This window comes from Nelusetta ayraudi, unplaced genomic scaffold (assembly GCF_046127955.1).
Source record: "Nelusetta ayraudi isolate G7.1 ecotype Tasmania unplaced genomic scaffold, CSIRO-AGI_Nayr_v1 ptg000131l, whole genome shotgun sequence".
Lineage (NCBI taxonomy): Eukaryota > Metazoa > Chordata > Actinopteri > Tetraodontiformes > Monacanthidae > Nelusetta > Nelusetta ayraudi.
The window spans coordinates 717,737-735,080 of NW_027466181.1; the positions used below are offsets into that span (position 1 = coordinate 717,737).

The 17,344-nt window shown below is 47.6% G+C and overlaps 1 protein-coding gene across 1 annotated transcript in view; it reads right to left on the reverse strand.

Annotated features, from left to right (window-relative positions):
- Positions 1-15,132, reverse strand: part of grik3 (glutamate ionotropic receptor kainate type subunit 3) — a 90,139-nt gene extending 75,007 nt beyond the window's left edge. The window contains exon 1 of the mRNA XM_076050895.1: positions 14,281-15,132. Within this exon, the coding sequence (XP_075907010.1) occupies positions 14,281-14,395 (115 nt within the window). The 5' untranslated portion in view covers positions 14,396-15,132. The remainder of the gene's footprint in view (positions 1-14,280) is intronic.
- Positions 15,133-17,344: the final 2,212 nt, after the last annotated feature.

Below are 17,344 nucleotides of genomic sequence, written 5' to 3' on the forward strand. Positions count from 1 at the left end.
TCTTATGCAAATGCCGGAGCCGAACGACATGATGGATTCAGTTTTCAAAACAAGTCTCCTACCACTCGGTAAAGTCTGTCACCCGGCACAGGGCTGACACGAGTCCCATTTTCATTGCAGAGTTCTGTCATTGTATTATACATGGTGGTGGCGGGGGGGAACCCAAAGGAGAGAAAGTCTTGTTTGCTGCTTCCTGAGTAAACAAGGGAAGCCGCCACAGCTGAGGGCAACCCAGGCTCGTGTTGTACAAACTCGCTTAGGCCAAAACACTAGCGCTTGATTTTATCCCGAGTTTTACTTCAGGAATAATAACAACAAAAAAGGAAATCTCAAAAGTCCATTCAATGAGTTGACAAGATTGAGCCCGCAGCAGCTGTAGTCACCACTTCTCCGGCTGGAGACAAGATAAAAGCTGGCACGTGGTTAAATGCAATTGCACACAGCCAAAGCAGCGGTGGAGCTGTTGTATTAAACATGAAGCTTGTATTCTTGTTTTTTTCATTTTTGTTACTACACACTATCAGTGTGATTGTGTAGGTGCGGCGCGTGGCTTGTTGGGGCATCGGGTGTCGTTTCTCATGTTCTGATGGAGTGAAAAGCAGCCACCGAGCTGAGGGACGGGAGGTTGTCGCAGATTTTTACTGAGTGGGGACGACAAGGCAGGCAGTGAGGCCCTGCATCAAAGACAGAGGTAATAATGTTAAATAGGTATCCCTCATGGCTGTGTACACCCACCTATTGTGTTGTGTGGGTGTCTGAAGGGCAAATGTTCCAAACATGAAATTACATTGATCACATATATTCAGGTAAACTCTTCAATTAGGACTCCCACTGAAACTAGTACTCCCAGAAAATCCTATTTTTGTCATACGTTTAATACTGTTTAAAAACAAGTAAACAACCAGTTCTGACAAAACTGCCTCTGTTGTTGTATCTGAGTAATCTGTGTAGCAGTAGCTGGACCTGCCTTTACTTCCTGTCTTATCTCCTTCTGGGCCTTTCACGTTTTTGTTGCAGCTAAAAAAAAAAAAGAAAAAAAGAAAATGCAGGCTCACTGCACGAAATTGAAGCATTTTTAAGACTAGAAATTCTTTTCCACTTCTGATCAATCTGAAGCTATAGTCGCACCCATGCCAATCTCTTAGCTTCTTCTTCTCCTTTATCTTGGGCTTTACCTGAGGCTTATCAGGGGCAGGAAGTTGATCTGTTTCTGAATTCATGTAATATTAATGCACGGCTCAGTTTTGACAAGTTGAAAATTTGTCAAAAATGTGAGCAATCCGACTGAGGTGTAAGGTCAACTGGTTTGCGGATCTGAGACCAACCCAGGTCCGGAGCCTTGGATGATGTTGGGCTCGGGGGAGTCGGACAAACCTAGTCTGAACCGCGGAGTCGGCTTTATTAAGAATCTGACACAGTTCAAGCGTATCGTCTCCCGTGACATCTGGGAGAGAAGTAAAATCACCACCACCTTGGCCGACAAAATAGTTCTGGAGACCTTTTGGCTCAGGCACCGTGAAAGGCAGTCTGACCTTCCCCAGTGAGGGAATCGTTCTGCCAGGGAGCCCTACAGAGACTGGTCAGCTCAGCCAAACATGCCGCTCCGTCTCCACGACTCACTCTGCAGGACGTGCGCACACGAGCTGGAAAACACACAATTGCACCTTCTACCCTCAGGAAAACACTTCCCAGAGACACTCTTTGTCTTTTTCTCTCCTCGGTTCCTCCCAAGATGCCGCGTTGCACCGCTAACCCTGCGCGGCAGCTTTGGATTTAAACTCTGGAGTCTGATACATCTTGCCGGCATCCAATAAAAACTAATTTGTATTGAATTTACTTGGATTACATAACCAGTCAGCCTCGGTGGTTTGAATATGCTGCTCTGGCAATGCAATGCCAGGGTGAGCTGCAGCCAAAGGGATTAGCATGGATGCTACTGTAATAGCAGGTTTATTCAACCTTGGTGGTGTTTCTACATTCAAAGTGTTATATTTAGAAATATATATTAAATACTAACGGCTCAAGCTACACAGAAACAATGTGTCAAAAACATACTAGTCTGGCCTCTGAAAGCTTTCTGAAGCCTTTTTTTTTTTTAGCCAGATGGATACGTGAGATAAATTCAAAAGGTTCAGGAAATTTTCCATCTGTTGCGGCAAGTTTCCTCCCTGTAAGTTCGCCTGCATGCGGCTGTTCTTGTTTCGGTGACACATGGCCACACTGAGTTTTATGGACTTGCCAGCTTGAACATCTTCCCACTTTCCTTCCTTGAATTTGCAAAGTGAACTGCGCAGGGCTTTTTGTTTATTTATTTATTTTAATTGTGAGCCCATTCTGTGTACTCTCTCCGTCTTTAGCTTCCCATTTGACTCAAAACCGCCCTCTGTGGCTTCATGCACTTTGGTCAAAAATAGATTTTGGCTATTTTCCTTGCAGAGGAGGGGAGCAGCGCTGAGAAGCTCTGCTTGGACTGTTCGGAAATGGTGCTGCGGTGCACTTGGTGAAATTAGCATTAATGCCTGGCATGGCGAACAAATCTCCCCTCAAAGAAAATCTTCAGAGAGTGGCGAGTGGTTTGCACCAAACTTCCTTGGACGCAAATGTGCTCGAATATCAACCGCAATTTATTACCGGACTCGTCAATGATGCTGCGTGGGCAGAAATAACATGACATAAAAATAAAGTATCATAAGAAAAGAAGGTGGTAGAATTTTGGGAGTTTCACACATCGTTGTGTGTTAGCAGTACAAATCAATAACCCTGACGAGAACATGCAGCCTGCTCCTGCTTGTCAATTGCTTATGTGATCATAAAAATAAAACGACGGCTATTTGTTTGTTGTTTCCCAGCAGCATCATAAAAACCGACTCGTCGCTGCTGATCGTCAAACGAGAAAACAGAAAGCAGGAGTTTTCAAAAATAAACCTTGTTGCCGAAATCCATATGCAGCACTACAGTTCAACCTTGCATACGCACAATGCAGCCACCATTAGCCCGGCACGGTCCTTGGCTTTTATGCACATCAATAATGGCCTTCTTTAATATTCCATTCATTCTGCAGAACACTGCTACCGCCGCATGTTGCAGCCATTTCTTCCAACGCCTTGGAAATCTTTCAACCGTCTTGCTGCTCGGGAGTCATTTGAATCTCGATGCACCTTGTAAACGTAAAGAAAAAAAAAAGTGGTGCTGACCCTAAGCAGTGCATTTCCCCCCCGCAGCAGGACCTTCCTGCCACCGCCGGACGCTGGAACTTAGCGTGCGACAGATTATGAAGCCCGGTGCAATCAAGGGGGTCCCTGACAGGCTGAGCCGGGGTCTGATGAGCCAGCGTGTCACCGCAGAGCTCCGGGGCTCCGCAAGCTAATCAACCACCAAGGAGGGGCTCGAGGAGTGCATTCACTCCAGCCCTCCATCAGCACGCCGGGAGGGGAGGCAATCACCAGCCCATTTCCATGTGCTGCTATTTCACACCCCCAGCCCTCCGCCCTCCACCTCCGCCGCCGTCTTTGACTCTCAAATCAGCCGCTCGCGCTACTGACTAGCAAGGCACTCGATGGTGTGAAAGGTGGCTGGTGGGTGCAATCAAATAAAGTGTGACAAAAGAGATAAAGGCGCATTCAGGCCTTGTATTCGTCTATTTTTTTTCCCAAAGAAAGACAGACAAAGAAAGAAAGAAAATTGTGAAATAGATTGGGAACACGAGGGGCAAAGATGGAAATGAGGCTCGATTGCTTTTCAAAGCGGCACCTCGTAACATCCCCGTGATTGGCTTCGCAAATTGAAATGTAATTGTTGCAGTACGCCGTGTTGCAGCGGTGGAGGGCCTGGATGGGTGGTGGGTGCGGTGGGCAGGTCAACGCAGGTGCAAGAAAATATATAGTTTTGCGGCTCTGTGGGATCAACACAAAGAACATCAGTATTAACTTTACTACTACTAGTTCATGGTCCCTCAAAGCGGCAGAGGCACTGCCTGTTTCAAGGTTGCAGGTGCGGTAACCAGGTTGACTTACTGTGATCTCCAACCAGTCTACCACTCTGACCCCTGACCCCTAACATGAACAAGGCTTTTTCTCACAATGGATATTTTCTTCTTCTCTGCAGGCCCTGGAGACGGTGGTGCGTGAACATCCCAGTAGCTCAGCAGTCTGTTGTTGCTTGCACCATGTTCACCGCCTCCAAAGTCACTTCTGTTTCCTTCCCCACTCTGATGCTCGCTTTGAACTTCTCCAAGCTGTCTTCACCGCGTCTACATGCCCGAATGTACCGATTCGCTGCCGTGTGTGGCTGGTAAGCTTTTTGGTCGTTAAGCAATAGAACAACGTATCTAATAAAGTGGCCAGAGAGTGTCAGCACAGTTGCACTTTCCGTCTGGTAGGAAAAGTGAATAGCCAGAGCTCCTCTTACCCAACACACTTCAAATACAGCAACAAAACAATAAAAAGGGGAAACATGAGGGGGGTCAGACTTCCTTCTTCTTTATCTGCGATATCGTACCATGGTGTTATGTGGCAGTTAAGTGAGACGATAAACCTGTGGACGTCCCTGAACCTTCTCCTGGTCTCCGTCAGTGAAGCTCGAAAGGCCTGTGACGTTACCTGCGCTGACTGTTTCCACTTGGAGTGAAACGCCACCAACCTCCCCTCAATACATATCCAGAATATTGACAGAGAGTCTCTGTTGTGTCTGAGCTCAAACTAGCCGTCGCCATCTCCGCAGAGTGGCTATCGATTTTCAGGACCCTGCAGGTTCCCTTTTTGGATGCACGACAAAATGTGGGGAAAAGATAACGTCCTTGTTACTTACTTCTTTTCTTTTTCTTCTTTTTTGCCTACATCAAGGGCAGAAGCACGTTTGTTCACTTGAGACAGGAAGTGTGTCGACCGCTTTGTACAAAATCGCTGACGTGGCTGGTGATCATTTGCACGAGCAGTTGATCAGTCAATAATAACAAAAGCTCATAAATTATAACATCTCTCACCATTAACAGGATTTCCTGGGTCACCTGGAGTATTGATTTATTTGTTACATATCACTGCGTTGAAGAACAAAAAAGCTTTGTGGGCCTCGACTTGGGGCAGGTCTAAGGTAGGTTTAGCGCACAAGCAAAACAAAATGGAATGAGACCCGGTGGTAATGAGTGGCCATGGTGTTGGGGACGTACGTGGACTTGCTTCAAGGCGCTTCACCGGTGAAAAAAAAAAAGTATCCAACTAAGTCTCATTAAATTTGCATATAAATTTTGCATGGGTGCCTGAAGGTAACCCCCTCCCTCACTCACTCACTTCCTCTCCCTCGGTTTTTTTTTTTTTTTAATCAAAGCAGATAATAGGTGCTGATTGCAGATCAATTTAGTGCAGGCAATTTCAAGGTGTTATTTCCACTCCTGGTCAAATGTAATTAGAAGCAGCACAGCGTGTTTCTCTGATGTTATTTTTGATATTAGGCTGATTTAAATTCAAGCTGCTGCTGCTGCTGCTGCTGCTCAGGGGATTCTGAGACAAATGCAACATATAACAGCGCTATGGTCGACTGTATGATGCCACAGTTAGATGCGATTTAGCAACCTCGTTGTCCAGCCTTCCAGTTTTAGACTTTTTCTCGAGGACAAATAGGGCAGTGATAAATAGTGAAATGCAATAATTCTAGAAAATGAACTGCAGCAGGATTCCTCTGCTAGCTCCACGAGTACGATGGCTGCTGGTGAAACTCCGCCCCCTGATTTCCTGTACGGATTCTGAATTTGGATTACATGCATCATGTGAAACACTGCAAGCCGAAAATGCAACGGCAGTCACCCGATACTCACAATACCCTCCTCCACACCCCGAACCCCTCCTCAGATCCGGCTCGGCCTGAACAGATTCGTCTGAACCTGGTTCACCTCCGACAGGAAGTCAGCAGAGGGTCATTGGCTGAGAACTTCAACGGCAAAAATCTGTCTGTGTGTACATATGCGAGTGGGCAAATAAATGGCTAGTGCGCGAAATAAAAGGGTATTTGGTCTATCAAGCATGGCGGGAAAACACCTCTGTCTCACACCGAACCAATGCTGATATTTAAATATATATATATATATAGATACATATTTCTTTTCTTTTTTTAAAGCGATCATTTGTAGCACCTCTGGCCTAAAGAGGTTTGTCTTATCTGCTCCTTTCCTGTCTCTCCGGAGGGGCGTGTGTGTGTGTGTGTGTGTGTGGGGGAGGGAGTGTGAGACTTCCCCTCGCCTGCTCTCTCACAGTTGATTAGTAACTCCTGCTCTCGCCCGACGCTCCAGGGATTCTATGCCAGCTTCCCTTATGCATCCCGTTGTCGGGCACGCACACGCACACACACGCACACACTCATTCGCTTCCCTCCACACACACACACACACACACACACACACACACACACACATCCGCTTCCCTCCACACACACACACACACACACACACACACACACACACACACACACACACACACACACACACACTTGCGTTCACATCTCCCTACAGTCATGCTACAGCAATTTGAGGGAATCGCACAAGCAGGACCTGACATTTCTAACAATGAGGGCCTGATTAAAGGGGCAGAATGAAAGCGTGTCGCCCTCCATTCTTTGTCCGCCGCCCGTGTTAAATAGGTTTTAAACCTGAACATCGTGGCTCATACCTCCGCCGCCTCTGCCGCCGTTTGATTGCTCGGGAGCGGCGACAAGGAGAAAAAGGTCTCTCCAGGAGCGCCCGCATGTGTGGTGCGTGCACGCGTGTGAGGGGGAGACAATATGTTAGCGGTGCAGTGTTAGGGGTGACCAGGTTTACACGTAGTGTCTGGAGAGCGATAAGGCTAACGGCGACTGCCGCGCAGTCGAAGGCCGGCGGGTTTTTATTTTTAAAAAAGGGGAAGAAACAGACTGAAAAGAAAGAGGGAGGAAATAAATAAATTAAAAAAAAATAAAGCTTTTGTTTTATCTGACTCGGGGAGTGGGAGGGGAGACGCACAAAGGCTGGCAGCGCCGCGACGTAGCAGGTTTTTAAAATTGGGATCAAAAGGTTGGAGCTAATTAACGAGCTAAATAGAAAGTCCCCCAGCTTTGTCTGTGTAACCAGCCTCGCTGCTTCCCCACCGCCAACGCTGCCACGTCTCTGTTGCTGCGTGTGTGCGAGTGTGTGTGTTGCTCTGCCGGGTTCACCCAACGTATGCTTCGGCAGGGAAGCGATGACAAATGACGCTCGCTGCTGAAATGTAAAAGAAAAAAAAAGAAAAAGAAAGAAAAGTAATCACCAAATTACCTTCGACTAGATGATTCTAATTAACGGCGTTTTATCGCTGGCACGACCTCCCTCCGTGACCGGCCCCCCTACCCCTCCCCCTACCCCTCTCCCTCCCGGCTAGAGAAACGCCCCGTGATCAACCTTTTCTTCTCAAACTGTTTTGATGCCATTCGACTCGCCGAGTGCAGCCCCAGTGGGGGGAGTGGTCGGGGTGCTGTTGGGGGGTGGTGTGTGGGGGGGGGGGGGAGCGACGACGGATTCAAACGGAAAAGGACAAGGGCACGTAATAAAGACAAATGGCTACGGCGCGGAATTTTGATTGGCCAGCCTGCTACAGGAGCGTTAGCGGTGGAAAACGGCCGACATTGGCATGCGGTGAATTTCAAAACACTGTCAAATGCTCAAAAAAAAAAGGAGAAAAAAAAGTGCACGTCCCGCTGTAATGACATTGAGTCCCTCAGGAGGGGGCCGCAAGGAGAAGCGGGCAGATTGTAGGTCAAATCAATCAGTTTGTGATGGATGATGGCGGATATTTAAAAGGTTGCTTCATCCCTATTAAAGATTTTTTTTTTTGTTTTTTTTTTAATTTCCCTCTAATGGTATTGGGCTGATCTTGATTTTTTTTCCTCTTTTCAAGGAGGAAAAGCCATTTCCCCTGATTCCAATTATGTTTTCCTTTTAGAGAAGGACCCACAGTTTGTTACTTACATCTTGTCTTCAGAGTGACTTTTTACACTTCCCATTCTTTCCCTTTTGCGGGTTTCTGTCCATTTTTGCCTCGATATTGTTAATTCAATGTTTTTTTGAGATCCCAGCCCTTTTAAATTGCAAAGAGGCTTTACGTAACTCCCTATATTATCGAGGTCACTAGCAGAACTGTTTTAAAAAAAAAAAAGATAACAAAAATAAATTTGACAAATATCAGGTTGTTCCTGGACAAAAACATGCAGGGTAAAACATTTTTGACTTCGTACAGTTTCATCCTTGGGCAAATTACCGAGCTCCAGATAAGATAACCAAGGTTCACGTGCAACAGCCGCAGTGTATGTTGGATTTTAGAGGAGTTTTTTCAGTTTTGCTTTACTTTCATTGCTAAATGTTTTTCAAAAACCCTGAACAAGGAGGCACTTTTCTGCACTGAAGATAAACCACAATGTTCCATTCCATGGTTTAACCTCTCCAACCATCATTTTGTATTATTCCATGTTATTAAAGTAAAAAAACAAACTTTTGTGCTTGAGATAGAAAAGCGTTGGAGCGCTGAAGGCCTGTTTTCATTATCATCATCACTTTTTATTATTCATATTCTGCCCCCTATTACCACTATTAAACGGGGGAGATGAACCTTTACGCCATTGTTCAGCTTCCAAACGGCGGCAGTAAAACCCGATGACATCCCGCCGTCTAAATGACAACAGGTAATTTCCTCATTTTGTCGAATGGCGGCGGCGACATTTAAGGCCATATGGAACCCAGCGCCTTATTTATTCCGATCGGCTTTCGGCGGCATATGCCTGCGTCAGACCTTTCACTGCCGAGCGCCCGCCTCGCACGATATGAAAACACCATCTGGCGAGTTAGCGCGCGGGGCTAGGCTAAGCTAGCCGGGCGGCCCGGGGGTCCCGCTGTGCCACAGGATTATCTTACCGGTCGGCCCGCCTGGTAGAGCCGGGCCATTAGCCCCGAGTGCCTCAGATTAGCGGATGATCATTACGAGGTGTGACGGAACGACGGGGCTAAGTAGCCGCTGCCGCCGCTAGAGCACTAGCGTCTTTCCTATCTCAATGTTTATTGCACCTTGCTCCCCCGCAACATAAACATACTTTATTGAATGCACCTCAACTTGCACATTGCGATAAACTTTCTTCTTCTTCATCTTCTTCTTGCTCAGACTGCATCAGGCCTGCAGCATACATTTATTTTTTTCGGTTTGTTTGTTTCCTCTTGCAAACAGTGCCTCAACGACGGGATCACAGGCGACTGCAGAAGACGGCGCGCTCAGAGGAGGGGAGGGTGGCGGGGGGGCCGCGCAACAACAAAACGAACATCTGCCGTTGCTCATCAGCAGGATTGAAGCTAATGACGAGCCGCGAGTGCGCTGACAGAGAGAATGGAATTGGATTGCCTACAAGGGGCCCCCAGTGAGACCAGACATATGTTTTGGAAAATGTTTTGGATGGGGGAGGCTATTACTTATATATATATATATATATATATATATATATATATATAAATAAAGATATATACATGTAATGAGTGATTGTGTGTGTCCTTGTGTATCTTCTCCTGCTAGGACAAGGAACAAGGAGATTTTAGCAAGGAGAGCCAAACACAAAATCTAATTCCTGGGGTTTTTTTTGCAGTACTTTTATCAGTATATGTTTATAGTGCAGACAGCCACAGAGGGGAAGTGTGTCAGCGCAGGTAAGTGCAACGGATGTTCATGTTCGCTCCACCCTTCGATCCTGGCCTTTTGCAAATAGATAATGGAATTACACGCGGAAGACGCTCTGCCTGCCTCCCCTGTTTCCGTGACCTCTAGCGGCTTCCGTTCACATTCGCCACCACGACTGAAGACGAACCGAACCTCCGGCACTCGCGCCGGGCTTCTCCCCGCTTCCCCTCCAAGTCTGGAGAGAGAGATTAAATTTAGATGAAAAAAAAATTAAAAATTCATTTGCGCTGGGCAACTGACTGCCGTTTTAATTTCAAACAAGCGGGGCCCAACACTTACCCTCCTCCCCCTCCTCTTATTTCCTCCCCGCCTCCCTTTTCCATCGCCAAACTCTTCCTTAAAGACCCTCTTCATCCGTCTCCCTGCCAGCCGCGCCGGGGCCTCCAGTGGGTAATTCTCAATCCAAGTGATCCTCTGGGTTTTGACTTTGTTCAAAGCAGAATTGCAAAGTACCATAACAGCTTTTGCGCGCTCTCTTGAAATATGTCTGAGTCATTTCAGATGAGACATTTGCACAAGGAGGATCTCGGCGGAGAGAGTGCACTTTCTGTCGCCCGCCGGAGGAGTTAATCACATGAAAACTCCTCGGCGTGTCTCCGCTGCTGGTGTGGGAATAAAGAGAAAGAAATTAAATAAATAAACATAATAAAGAAAGAAAAAAAAAAAGCCTCCGGAGTGGCTCTGTGTATCGCAGGCTTGAAGCCGAACCGGGGTGACCGCGAACCGCAGTTTGTCTGGCTGAAGCGGAGTCGGCGGTCCGAGTCTCCGGACTGTCCTCAAACACAATAATTAAGTCGGCATCCACGGCCCTGAGGCGGGTGGGGGTGGGGGTGGGGGAGGAGGGGGCGTCGGGGGTTGGGGGGGGTGGGGAGGATGGGTGCTGAGCGCAAGCCGGGGGGGAAATGAAATCAACACGAAATCATGAGGCGAGATTGATTAACTGGCGCTGATTAAGTGTTTTAAGTATTAGGCAGATAAAGCAATTGATTACTCAATAAATCCCCGTCAGGCAGTGAATAACCTCGCCCAGAGAGGGGGGGGGGGGGGGGGGCAGCATCGATGTGTGGCTTTCATCAATAGACAAGCGAACGCCAACGATGCATAATTGTCCGTGTCTTCTATGGAGAGAAACAAAAAGATATTTATGTACATGAGAAAAAACTTGTGTTCTCTTGAGTGAAAGAGTCCAGAGTGACAGAGAGCAGCAGGAGCAGCTGCACCGACACGGCCGACAGGGCGCTGCTTTGACTGGTTTCCAGGGCTATACAACGTCCCGCCTTTTTTTTTGAAATTGTATTTCATTTTGCAGCTCTCGCGCGCGCACGCGATTTTCATGTTGGCGAGCAAACACATTACGAAAACGGCACACGTCATTGCCGTCTTGGAGAGAAGAGGCCACATCCTCTCCGCACTCCTGTTGCTATTTCAGCAGCAGCAGCAGCGGCGGCGGCGGCGGCAACGGTATCCAGCGAAAAGGCTCTCCGACGAGACGAGGGATCGTTTCATTTGTTTGTTTATTTATTTATTTTGCGAGAAATTTACACAAAAAACACGTCAGGAAGGAAACAGAATTAGACGAGAGGAAATAAAAGCAGGAAGCGCGGAGGGTTTATAAAGAGGACGGGAGCAGGAGGCTTTCATTCCCTCCAACGGCAACAGCAACAACAACTAAACAGAAGCTGCAGAAATGAGACGGAGGGACCATCTGGCCTCAACTTAGAGCACTGCTGAAACAGGAAAGAGAGGGGTGGAGAAGAAAAAAAAAAAAATCAATGACAACAACTCTACCTTGGATGCCCACCATTACCCAGATGGTGTACTTGGAGAACTACACGCGCCACCTGACCGAGATCAGACACCAGGCGCCTCAAACGCCGCCGCCGCCGCCCACCTCCGCCGATCTGTGTGCGCCTTTCCACGCTGACCGCCGCCGCGACAAGGGAGCCCTCTGTTGTTGTTCTCAGCAGAGGGGGGGGGGGGGGTCCACACAGAGCAGCACGCAAAGGAGTGAGTGTGTGTGTGTGTGTGTGTGTGTGTGCTCGGTGGTGTTCCACCAGTCATCCCTAAACAAATGGACAGACTATGAATACTAAGGCAGCCCTCTCGCAGGGAGTGTGTGGGATAAATACCAGACCAACACAATGAATCCCGATGCGCAGACAACCTCATGTGACGCCGGCCGAGCGAGAAGAAATAATCAGAGTAATGGAAAAAGTGTTTATTTTCTCTGCTGCTGTTCTATTGAATATTATTTGGAATTTCTCATTGAAGGCGTGCGCATAAAGTGCAGCAAAACACTCAGTCTTGAAGAGATCGCATGAGGACGATGGCCTTTTCCATTTTTGCTTCCTTTTTATTCTCTTTTGGCATTGAAGCAATCTCTCTCTCTCTCTCTCTCTCTCTCTCTCTCTCTCTCTCTCTCTCTCTCTCTCTCTCTCTCTCTCTCTCTCTCTCTCTCTCTCTCTCTCTCTCTCTCTCTCTCTCTCTGTGTGCACGCGCACTCGGAGCAAGTCCCTCACCTCCCCTCACCCCCCCGAAGACGACGCAAAAAAAAAAAAAAAGAAGGCAAAAAAAGAAAAATACGAAAGAAAAGAAAAAAAAAATGGAGCCTGATAAGGTTTTCTATAAAAAGCAGCCGCAGCGGTGGTGGTGGTGGTTGCAAGTGGAGCACGTTTCAAGGTAAATTTGTCTCAGCGAACAAAACAAAACAGCCGCAAAACAGAAGCTGTCGAGTCTGTTTCGGGGATCTTGGTTTGAGCTGCTTTGGAAAAGGAGAAAATTTAACCTATAGATATGTGTGTGTGTGTGTGTGTGTGTGTGTGTGTGTGTGTGTGTGTGTCCTTATGACCGAATGATTTCAGTTCACGTGAGTCGTGGGGGAGGTCGGGGGCAGGGAGGGAGCGCTGGGTGAGGAGGGCGGTCGGGTCGGGTGATTTATGCTGCTTCTCTCAGACGTCTCTGGGATCCGTGCACGACAATGTCACACAAGTCATGGCTGCGCCGTCAATCACGGCCCGCCGGACGCTCGGCCGGGTGCGGGAACTTCACGTCTTGCTGGAGGTTTTTTTTTTTTTACCGTGACTCCCATCAGCAGCTTTTTTTTTTTTTTCGACGTCTGAAATTTAAATGTGAGCCTCCGTGGCTGCCGCTGCGCTGCGACCACCCACCAGGCTTGACAGAAATGACGAAGGGCCCATTTTTTTTCTGAGTTTTTTTTTTTTTCACAAAAATCAGAGCCGTAGCGACACACAAGTGGCCACTCTGCAGCTGTTGGCATCGTGATAGAGTGGCAGGAAATTATCTAAAAGGATTAGGAAAAAAAATATCTCCCATCTTTCCTGTATACCTCCAAGACTGGCTGTAAAACAAATAAATAAATATACATATTTTTTATATATATATATATATATATATATATATAAATATATATATATATATACATATATGGAGAGAGAGAGAGAGAAGGGCTCCATTAAGATGCTCTCACTCCTCGCCTGCTCTATGTTAATGCAGGAGGCCAATGCCATTTTGAGTAATTGTCCTGCATGGCAGCCCGCCAAAATGTCAGAAGCGATTTGCCTGCTGACAAAAAGCGTATTGATCTTCATTCTGTTCCCGTCGCTCGGCGGCAAATGTTTCATCGCGTCTGGGGAATGACATTTCTCACATTGCGGCTCGACGCAGGGAGGGAGATTGGAGAAGTGACAACGCCAGGACAATGCCCACTCTTCCCCACGAGTGCGTGTGTGCGCGTCTGTGTGTGAGTGTGTGTGTGTGTGTGTGTGTCAATACGCATGGGTTTGTTTGGTGGGTGTGCATTTGTACGTGTATGTGTGTAGTGGCAATTTCAAACAATAGAAAATTTGCTGCTTTTGTCCTTGGTTTCACCTCTTTTTTTTCTTTTTTTTTTTAAATCAAGCAGATTCTGTCAAACTTATTCAAGGCTGCCAACAGTTGGAAACTTTTTTTTTTTTCCTTATTGCAATGCTGCAGGCTTGATTTTAGCTGCACCCTACAAAACATTTTATACATGTGTATATATATATATATATATATATATATATATATATATATATATATATATATATATAAAAACTTTCTTCCAGAAGCTATTGCCAATAAGCCTGAATTTAGAGTTTCAACACAGCCGTCTGCAGAACCAGGAAACAGATTATGCAGAGTGCACAGAGGTCACAGTGAAGTGCAATACTTCACTTCACGGCCCCAGAATGGAGGAAAAACATCAACTACAGGCTCTCTTGTTGCTTGCTGTGCTTTTAGAAGACCGGGTGAAGCTGGTTGATGAGGTGAAAATGAGCACATGAGCTCCTGAAATGACTAAATCAATTAGGTAAGCAAGTAAAAAAAAATAAATAATAATAATAATAACATAACAAGTCTGTGGTGCCGGAAGCGCGCGCACCGGGCTGCCACGAGCAGAATAAGGTGGCAACTTTCAAGGTTAGAGACCCAGACAGGGGGGGTGTGCGTGTGTATACGTGCGCGCGTGTGTGATGTGTTCAACCCCCGTCAAAAGACAATTAAAACAAACAAAAAAAAAACTTACCTATTCTAATGACGTGAGGCATCCCGCAAGAGTACTGAATCCACATGAGACACGCGACCAGCGGCGTCCAGTATTCCCAAAGCACACTCCGCGGACACAGCCAAGTGTTTCGCATGGTCGTAAAGTAGCGGGATCCACTTTTTTCCTTTTCCACCCGTTGTTTTCCTCAAAATCCCAGCGTCAAGCGGCGCCGCTGCTGCTCATCAACGACGAATTGAACACGGCTGCGTGCGCATTTGGGGTTCCGCGTCGAAATTTGCGCTCATTGTACTTGGTGCAACATCTTTTTGTTGTTGTTGTTGTTGTTGTTGTTGTTGTTTTTGCTGCTGCTTCTCCCCCTTCTTCTTCTCGTCGGTTTATACGCGATAGGGGGAAGAAAAAAAAAAAGCAGGAAAGGAAGGAAAAGCGGCTCGGTGTTGGATGAGGCGGCTCCCAGTCCCGCGCGGGCGGATCGGTGACACACCTGCGAACCGAGGCTGCTACAATTAGCCTGCAGGAGTGTCTCTGGACCCCCTCCTACTACTACTACTACTCCTCCTCCTCCCTCTCCTCTTCCGCCCCCTCCTCCTCCTCTGCCTCTTCTTCTCCCTCCTGCCGCCGATGCTATCTGTCCGCTGACAAGTGCCGCCGCGACGGCGCAAGCGAAACCCACAACTGCGCCTGCGGAACTTTGGCTTCGCCTCGAACGGTCCTTGTTGCGCCCAGAGGAGAAGAGCGAAGGAAGCCAGAGAGGAGAGGAGTGGAGAGGATAGGAGAGGATAGGTGGTCTGCGCAGGAATGTGATCGGGATCCAAACGGACAGGGCACGCGGCTCGTCCGGATTCCTGGGTCCGCTCTGGGTTGAAGGAGGGAGGAAAGGAGACAGGGAGAGAGAGAGAGAGAGAGAGAGAGAGAGAGAGAGAGAAGGGGGGGGGTGATGTGGTGGGGAGGTGGGATTCAAATCACAGGCAGCTACTTTGTGAAGCCGCTTCTCGTCGCTCCTTCCTGCAGTCGCGCGCGCAGCGATGACACGGACTCAGTGTTTTACCGGTTGTTGTTTTTTTTTTCCCTCTGGTGTAAAAGGGGGGTGGGGGGGGACGAAAAGAGGAAAAGACCGAACCGACGGTTCGTTTCTAGCACCGCCTGCCAGCAGCGCGAGACCACGCAGACCGGCTCCTCGCTCGCTCCGCACGCACCGGGAGTTCATCCACACTACCGTCCTCGCGGCGCAGAGTGGACACGCAGCGCGTGGGGGGGCACATCTGCGTGCGCCTGACGAGGCTCGGTGCCACTAGAGGCGCGCGCCGTTACGCATGCCTCTCAACTCAACCAACGCGCCTAAGAAAGTGTGTGTGTGTGTGTGTGTGTGTGTGTGTGTGTGTGTGTGTGTGTGTGTGTGTGTGTGTGTGTGTTGCGGACCACATTCTGGACTTTCCAGCAGCCGTCCACTCATGTCACCCACCAACCTGCTCACAGTCCCACTTTGCATCAGCACCGAGGTGTTGAAATGCCCATCACTGCCCCGTGGTTTCTATTTATTTATGATATTTTGAATAAAATGCCATTTGGGTTGAGCTTTGAACAAAAAAAAAAGGGGTGTGGGGGGTAGAAATTCCAACAGATGACGAGCAGATGAGTGATTGCATTGCGCTGGGAGGGAGAGAGGTGTCAGCCGCGGGGCCGGGCTATTGACAAATCAGCCTTCTTATCACTGCAGCACGAATCGTTCTGTCTACAGCAATGAGTATATTAATACACACCCCCATCCCATAACTGCCTGGTGCCCGTGCCGTCCCACCCATTTCTCATTTCTCGCCAAAAAGCCGTCAAATGCAAAGCTGCAGGTTACGTATGCAATCACAGAGAAATTGCCACCCGTGGCGTCTCTTTCTCTCTCTCTCTCTATGTCTCTCCCTCTCTCTTTCTCTCTGGAAGACGCAGGCTGAAAGTGGCAGCGAAAGATGTGATCTCGATAAAAGTCGATATATATGGGACTGGGGGGTTCACACGAAAGGAGGCTGACATTTACTTTGAGAGCTCCTGTACTGTATGTATAGATAGATAGATAGATAGATAGATATAAACCCATTTCATTCAAAAAATAGCATTCACAATAGTATTTTTTTTTTTTTAAGACTATTCTTAATAATCCCAGGACGCATTTATCCACTATATGTTTTCCCGTCTCATCTTGCTTTAGAAAGATGCAACACTTCATGTCTTTGTGCTTAATAGAAGGAGCCGCTGATGATGACATGGTGCTGCTGCGGCTCATTGGCTTTATTTTTCTGTTTGGAGCGGGGCATTGGTGGGTGGACTGGAAGGGGTTGGGTGAGGTGGGGGGTGGTGGAAGGGCGGGGGGCACGCAAAGCAAAGAACAAGGCAGACCCACTGCCGCTGCATATTCATGTCTCCCGCCGCAGATTTATGGCTTCTTGGCACAATGTAAGGACTATCAACGTGAGTTATACGGCCGCGCTCTGGCGTTACGGAGATTCATTGACTTGCAGCGCTCGCCCAGGCACAGAATGTGCACGGCTCTTGCAAACAAGTGCATTCTGGGTCTGTGGGTGCCCTCTATGGAGAGTCAGGAGTCTGTGCTGCGAGCATCCTGAGCCCAAAAATGAAAGAGGAACCCTGTTCTGGGACCACACAGTCAAACAGTACATAAAAAAAATAAGTGTTTGGAAACTAACTGGGTAAAGGTCCAGTCAATAACGTTAAAAGGACTTTAAAGATGTGGGCATGAAATGCAGTAACAACACCAGCACATATTTTATAACTTTGCTTAAAAAAAATAAAATGTATTAAAATGTTTAGATTATTTACCAATGAGCATTTTTTAATTCACTTTAAATAAAGGGTTCATTTGTACAGAGGCTTCCATATTGCACCACAATATATCTCCAGTTAGTGGCACTGCTGAGGGTCGTTGGTGAGCTTACCCAGAAATCACAGCAGGTATCAGTGAAAAGTGAGATCAAGAAACAGGGATTGACATCAACCTTGTTTTGCAGTTTTTCACTTTTTCACCATCACACGCTGCAAAATCCTCCACACTGGGAGTCCATGAAGTAATCGCCGT